This window comes from Sinocyclocheilus grahami, unplaced genomic scaffold, assembly GCF_001515645.1.
Source record: "Sinocyclocheilus grahami isolate Dianchi unplaced genomic scaffold, SAMN03320097.WGS_v1.1 scaffold519.1, whole genome shotgun sequence".
NCBI classification, from domain to species: Eukaryota; Metazoa; Chordata; class Actinopteri; order Cypriniformes; family Cyprinidae; genus Sinocyclocheilus; species Sinocyclocheilus grahami.
In genome coordinates this window covers 597,346-605,058 of record NW_015505698.1, presented here as the reverse complement: position 1 = coordinate 605,058, position 7,713 = coordinate 597,346, and the positions used below count along the sequence as shown (strand labels likewise).

Here is a 7,713-nt window from a genome sequence, read left to right as displayed (position 1 = left end):
TCAGCGACCAGCACGGATCAGCTCCAGGCATGACGAAGTGGATATCGTCCTCATTTGGAAGGCCAAACAAAGTAGTTTAGCTTTCACAACGAAGCACACAGTGTCTTCATGACATGGCGGCGGCAACAACAATACTACAGCGAGAATAAAAGTTACGCCTTCTTTCTTTGCGTGAACATTTGGGCAGCGTTATGCAAATCTTCCCAGGGGGGTGATGTAGACATGTGGGGGCGTGTTTAAACGAGGCGTTTTAGGGGGGCGTGGCTGACTCTTAACTTTTTATAAAGAATATCTCTTTGGATTTGAGACTTTAGTCTTTGCAAATTTACAGATCTTCTTTATGCACCAAGAGCTTGTAACACTCCAAAGAGAAAGGAAAACTTGAAATCGCATCATATGACCCCTTTAATATAGAATCCAGAATATTAATGGAAACACAGAATTTGGTAAAAATAAAACGCATTTCATAGGGCCTTAAAATTTAATTTTTGTTAGACATTTAATTGTGTAAGTTTCATGATTTCAATTAATTAGACATGTTTGTTGACTAATGAAATTTAATTTACCATTAAAACAGTCTAGAAAAATAAAAATGGAAAAAAACTGAATCCAGAAAAATTTAAATGTAAACAAAAAACAGAATTTGAAAAAAAAATAATAATAATTAAAGGGGTCATATGATGCAATTTAAATTTTTCCTTTCTCTTTGGAGTGTTACAAGCTGTTCATGCATAGATAAGATCCCTAAAGTTGCAAAGACTAAAGTCTCAAATCCAAAGAGTTATTCTTAAGAAGATTCTTAAATTCTATAAAAGTTAAGACTCGTCCACGCCGCCCTAAAACGCCTCGTTTAAACACGCCCCCACATGTCTACGTCACTATGTGGGAAGATTTGCATAACGCCGCCCAAATGTTCCCGCAAAGAAAGGAGTCACTTTTATTCTCGCTTAAGTATTGTTGTTGCCGCCGCCATGTCATGAAGACGCTGTGTGCTTGGTTGTGAAAGCGAAACTACTTTGTTTGGTCTTCCAAAAGAGGACACGACTAGAAATCAGTGGTTAAGATGTATTTACAACACTGTAGATATTCCAGTTATAAATGTGCTTCTGATTACAGATAGCCTGTGATTACAAAGATTTGTATTTTAAAGAAATCCAGTTCGAAGGGAGCATAATTTGCTTTTTGGGTTAAAAGAATTTCTTAATATGAAATTCGAAGAGTATGACAATTAGATATTAGACTGGACAGAAATTGAATGTTGTTAACATTAATCATTTGAGAATAAAGTATAACAATAATAATAATTTGCACGGTTTGATGTGATATGAGTTAACCGATGTTTAGATTTAATCACCATTGGTAGCAAGATTTATGGTGATGCTTTTTCCCCAGTTGGTCAGAACAAACGTGGCAGACTTGTTACTTGTTCAGATGGCAATATACGGTGAAAATTCTTATTTGGGTCATATTCCAAGACGTAGGCTAGAATCTGTGATTGCGAAGTACAGTAAATATCCACACCGGTGCGGTGACAGACTGCCACACACACATACTCCTCAAAACATTAGATTCATCCGCACTGGAGCCGTGCCGGAGATGGCGCCAACAGAGATGGCGACAAAGAGGCAAAACTTACAGACTGCAGCTTTAAAGTCGGCATGAAATCAAAATGAACAATTCTTATTTTTTGATGGAATACTGTAGCGTTTATTATAAATAATTTATCCGTGCACTTCATTATTTTTTTTTTAATTCATGTGCCCTCGTAATCTTTAATCAAAAGCGTTAACCTTCCCTCCCCCTCAAAACGACTCGTCTTCTCTTCCGGTCACGAGCTATGGCGCAAGGGCGGAGCTATCTGGAACTGCCAACAGCTGCAGTGACGTTTGGGGGGAAAAGCTGAAGCTGATGCATCACTTTATAGCACTGGCACCAGTCATGAGGAGGGAGTACGTTACCCCTAAACATTGAAAAGATATTAAGATATTACTCTTAGGACATCGCAAAAAAAAGTCATTTTTTCATGAATATGACTTAACTTGATGGAGGATGCGCTCAGCCTCTCTCTCACTCATGTTTTGTGCCGTTGATCGTCGTCGTCATCCTTAATAAATAAAACATTTATTCTTGCTTGGGTGTCGGCGGTGAATCCAGTGGAGAGAAATCCCCCACCACTAACTGCAAACTGGCATTCAGATCTCCAATCAATTCCCGAAGGACGAAATCAAGTCCCGCCCTCTCATTTCAGATGCCGTTTCACTCGGATATACGTCACAGCAGAGAAGAAAAGGCAATCGCAACTTCCGTTTCATGCCGACTTTAAAGAATTTGTCACTGACGATTCAAACGCAAGTTTTGAGCAGTGTAGAGTAGCGCTTGTTGTTTGTCGTTTCTCCGATCACAAATGCAGACATGTTTTTATGTTTACATGGCGCGATGCAATGCAATACGTAAAAGTTTATAAGTCAGACAGTATAAGTCATTATAATTAGTAATTATGTCCCCCCACTGGATGTAACAAATGCCTCGTTTGTAATGGGTTTTATCGGTGTTGTCTCATCGCGCCGGGACACAGCATCACAGTATGGTAGAAGCGTAACATTTCTGTCACACGCTTGAGGTATTCAGCCGGAAAATGAAATGGATTTCATAGAGCCCTACTAATGCAGCGAAACTCAGATTTTTAGGTCTGACTTATTGACATATGACACTAGGGATGCACCGATATGAAAATTTTGGCCGATACCGATAACCGATTATTCTTTATTTTTGAAAGCCGATAACCGATATGTTGGCCGATAAATCTATATCCAAATTGTTATATACTTTTTGAGAGCCTGATTACAAAAAAGGTCTCATCATTAAAAGCCACATCCCAAACACTTCAACATAAGCAGCCTAGTTTGAACGGTGTACGTTTTAAAAATATTTTTACTCTCCCATTACCAAATTTAGTCATAAAAAAGTCTTACAAATAAATAAAATTATGCATAAATAATGCAAACAAGTCACTGGACATCATTACACGTGTAAAGAATCAAAATGAATGCGCCATAGATCAATAAAACGGAATAGCCTCTGCACGGACAATAATTAAATGATTTTAATTACTAAACCATATTGTTGAAAAACTTGTTTAATCAAAATGTCTTTACTTGTTTTTGTAGTGAAAATTACTTCTCTCTGCATGACTTCTATAATATGCATTTATTTTTACCTTACTTGCTCAACGACTCCCAAATGATTCGCGTTCAACGATTCATTTTTCCAAACCCCTCCTTTGCGTGACGCTAATCTGCGGTGATTGGTCCGATTGGTCTCATTTTCCTTTCATCTCACCTGTGATGCCTGATAAAGCAGTGTTTGTGAGCGCAATGCTGCTTTGTGTACAGCGTTACAGAGGAAACCGCTATTTTTACCGCTCCTAAAGCGGCACCTAGTGGCAAAGAATGAATTTGCATTTTCATTCAGGCCAATGCGAAAAGAACAACAAGTGGACGGGCAATATGCTAATGTTTCATGTGTGACGTCAACATGAAACGGCTTGGGATTCGTTTTAAAAATGACTTGTTTCAAAGATTTAGAGTCGACTCTTTCTTTTGAGAGACAATAACTTTATACACGGTGCACTTTCAGATTTAAAACTTTGCAGGATGTTTTCATTCACTTAGAGCTGTGTTACACACTGCATGAAAGCTAATTTCCAAAAATCCATAATAGGGGCACTTTAAATGTTTTATAAAACGCCAAAGATATGTTGAAGTTGGTGTTGTATTTGTTTGTTTCTGTAGGTTGTTGGTTTACCCCCCGCCGCCTGCTAAAGGAGGAATCTCTGTAACCAATGAGGACCTCCACTGTCTGAACGACGGAGAGTTTCTCAACGACGTCATCATCGACTTCTATTTAAAGTCATTATCTTTATTTCAGTCAATATTAATTGTTGTGACTAAATATTGTTTTTATAAAACAATAAAAATTTATGACTTGATGTGTTTAATTCTCATGTGTTAAAGGTGCCAATGTTTGTCCTTCACCTCAGGGTAAAGAAGTGAGAGCTGCAGTATCAGAAACACCTTCATCTTCAACCCTATCAGCCTCTGCATCCTTTTCGGTAGTGACGGTTACCGTGGCAACAGTAAATCCAGCCCCAGCAGCCTCCGTCTCTTGTGCAGCGACGAGCGTGCGAACGCGCATGTCTGCTCGGCTCCAGGAGTACTGTGAAGAGGACGACGAGATGGCAGAGCTCCAGCCAACCTTCACTGGTCCGATCATAAAGTAAGACTCTAACCAAACACATCAGTTGTATCTTCATGTGTCACATGGCACATTTGTTTTCAATTTTCTCTATGATTTGGCACAGTGATTATTTTCTATTTTTCCTTTATGTTGTTGGGTACTGTGCTTACATTTTTTTTTCTGCTAGCTTAATCAGGCCTGTTGGTCAAATTTTCACTTCCCACTTACTATCTTCTCTGGCTCCAACATTTAATTTCAGCTTGGCAAGAAGAAAAAAACTTGTTTAATCAAAATGTCTTTACTTGTTTTTGTAGTGAAAATGACTTCTCTCTGCATGACTTCTATAATATGCATTTATTTTTACCTTACTTGCTCAACGACTCCCAAATGATTCGCGTTCAACGATTCATTTTTCCAAACCCCTCCTTTGCGTGACGCTAATCTGCGGTGATTGGTCCGATTGGTCTCATTTTCCTTTCATCTCACCTGTGATGCCTGATAAAGCAGTGTTTGTGAGCGCAATGCTGCTTTGTGTACAGCGTTACAGAGGAAACCGCTATTTTTACCGCTCCTAAAGCGGCACCTAGTGGCAAAGAATGAATTTGCATTTTCATTCAGACCAATGCGAAAAGAACAACAAGTGGACGGGCAATATGCTAATGTTTCATGTGTGACGTCAACATGAAACGGCTTGGGATTCGTTTTAAAAATGACTTGTTTCAAAGATTTAGAGTCGACTCTTTCTTTTGAGAGACAATAACTTTATACACGGTGCACTTTCAGATTTAAAACTTTGCAGGATGTTTTCATTCACTTAGAGCTGTGTTACACACTGCATGAAAGCTAATTTCCAAAAATCCATAATAGGGGCACTTTAAATGTTTTATAAAACGCCAAAGATATGTTGAAGTTGGTGTTGTATTTGTTTGTTTCTGTAGGTTGTTGGTTTACCCCCCGCCGCCTGCTAAAGGAGGAATCTCTGTAACCAATGAGGACCTCCACTGTCTGAACGACGGAGAGTTTCTCAACGACGTCATCATCGACTTCTATTTAAAGTCATTATCTTTATTTCAGTCAATATTAATTGTTGTGACTAAATATTGTTTTTATAAAACAATAAAAATTGTAAACCATGAAAGTTTTTTTTTTTTTTTTGTAAGTGGGCATAAATTCAACATTATCTGATAATCGTGTGCTGTGTGCTACTAGATATCTGTTTTTGGAGAAGTTGAAGAAGGAAGATGCTATCCGCAGTCACGTGTTTAGCTCGTTCTTCTATAAGAGACTCAATCAGAGAGAACGAAGAAACGCGGTCGACGCGTCCAACTTACCGTGAGCTCACGTCATCATCTCAGATATTCACATTTCCTTGGAGCTCAGTTACTGTGCTTAGATGCATTTCAGATGTGACTTTATGATGTGTTGCAGCATACAGAAGAGGAAACACAACAGAGTGAAGACATGGACACGTCACGTGGATCTCTTCCAGAAAGACTTCATCTTTGTGCCCATCAATGAGTCGTAAGACACAGTTTATTTATCTCCATTTATCCATCGATTACATGAGGAATTGACCATAACAGGAAGAATTAGGGGTGGGCAATATATACGGCGGTAGACACGATTAGCCGGTAGAAATTTGTATTATCGCGGTTATGCACTCATGTCAAGTTGCGGTGCGCTGTGGTCACGAAAATGTATCGTTTGCACACATTTTTTAACATTGCTGTTTAAAAAAAGAGTGATTTCAAGCCATTTAAATGCAAACAACATTGCTATATGCTTGTGCTGTCTGTGAGACATGAATCCTCTGTTCATAGAGCACATGAGTATTTTTGTTGCTTTATTGGCCTTGAATGGTTAAATGCACATACTTATATGTATGAAAATGCCCATCTTTGCAAGCATCCTCGTAAAAACTGTAATTTAGGTCTTAACTGAAAGTAAACAGCTGAGAATGAAAACGCATGTGTAACAGTAAATTGTGTCCGAATGTTTGGTCTTAAAGGGGAAGCTGCCTATTATTCCTCCTGTCTGTCATTCAGGTTAATCAATTCAATTCAAGTTTATTTGTATAGCGCTTTTCACGATACAAATCGTTGCAAAGCAGCTTTTCAGAAAATTAAGTTTCTACAATATTTAGTGGTAGCTTATCAGTGGTGACTGTCAGTTAATGTACATACGGCAGAAATGTACGGAAAAATCCATTAAAGACGTAATCAAACAGACAATGAACACTAGAGAGAAAAGTGGGGGGGGGGGGGGGGGGTTGTGGATTTTATTAGTCTTTTGTAGTCTTTTGTGATCTTGACACTGGTGACAAGAATTTATGAAAATTCTGTTGTATCAAAAACTTTGATATTATAAATGCATAATAAGTTAAAAGCAAAAATAACTATATTGTGATATATATGTCGTTATTGTGATATAAAATTTTGTTCATATCGCCCACCCTGAGGAAGAATGCATGTGAATGTCTTTCATTGTCATTCAAATGAAAGTTTGACAGTGCAAAGTCTTCCTTCCTTCTATTTACTGGTTATTTTACACTAATTTAACATGTTGAACTGGCCTTCAAATGCATTGTGATTTATTTTAAATCTGCTGCCTAAGTATTGTGCGTATTGTCATGTTTTTGTAATTAGACTTCTGATCTCCTGATCTGTCTTTCTGTGTCCATCTAGTGCACACTGGTATCTCGCCATAATCTGTTTTCCGGGTCTGGAAAAGGCTCATGTTGAGCTAAACCCGCTGTACCAGCCTCAAACTCAAGCCCATAGCACTGCTGTCTCCTCCAGCCCGCCCACTGATGGAGGTTCGGATGAACTGGACGACGTCAGGCAGCACACGGCCGTCCCGCACAGATCTGCAGCTGATGTGAACAGACAGCAGCAGTACACAGGTGAGCACGTGAGCCACACGAGTGCATTCATAAGGTTGAACGATTATGGAAAATAATCGAATTTTTTTTTTTAACCAATATTGCGATTGTGATTTAATATGCAATTATTTTTTTAAAGCTCTTTATGTTCTGTATTATTCAACAAAGACAAGCTTTAAATCATTGTATAGTATGACCAACACACTATTAGATAGATTAAACATAAATGTTCTTTTCTGTAGGCCAGGCCTATATGTATATGTATGATGAAATTAGGTGATGCATGAAGATATGAATGACATTTTTATTTAACAACTACAATCACTGTATATTGACTGATTTGTTGAACTTCCAACCTTGTGAGCATGTAATAATTATGACAACATAAAGCAAATAACAAATAAGCACAAATAAGCCTGGTGTAAACATTAATATGAAAGTCAGTAACAAATCACACAAACTAAAATAGATTGCAGAAATATAAAAGCAAATCTGTTGCTTTACCACACTACTTTGGGTAATTCAAAGTCACTGTAATAAACATATGTAAACATGGGGACTGCACTTTTTAAACACTGTCTGTTAACTTTAGACCA

General features: G+C 38.1%; 1 protein-coding gene across 1 annotated transcript in view; it reads left to right on the top strand.

Annotated features, from left to right (window-relative positions):
* The window catches only part of senp6a (SUMO specific peptidase 6a), a 42,599-nt gene that overhangs the window by 20,528 nt on the left and 14,358 nt on the right, over window positions 1–7,713 (top strand). Inside the window, exons 12-16 of the mRNA XM_016237577.1 lie at window positions 4,014–4,275; window positions 5,175–5,291; window positions 5,446–5,568; window positions 5,665–5,757; window positions 6,921–7,138. Of these exons, the coding sequence (XP_016093063.1) occupies window positions 4,014–4,275; window positions 5,175–5,291; window positions 5,446–5,568; window positions 5,665–5,757; window positions 6,921–7,138 (813 nt within the window). The remainder of the gene's footprint in view (window positions 1–4,013; window positions 4,276–5,174; window positions 5,292–5,445; window positions 5,569–5,664; window positions 5,758–6,920; window positions 7,139–7,713) is intronic.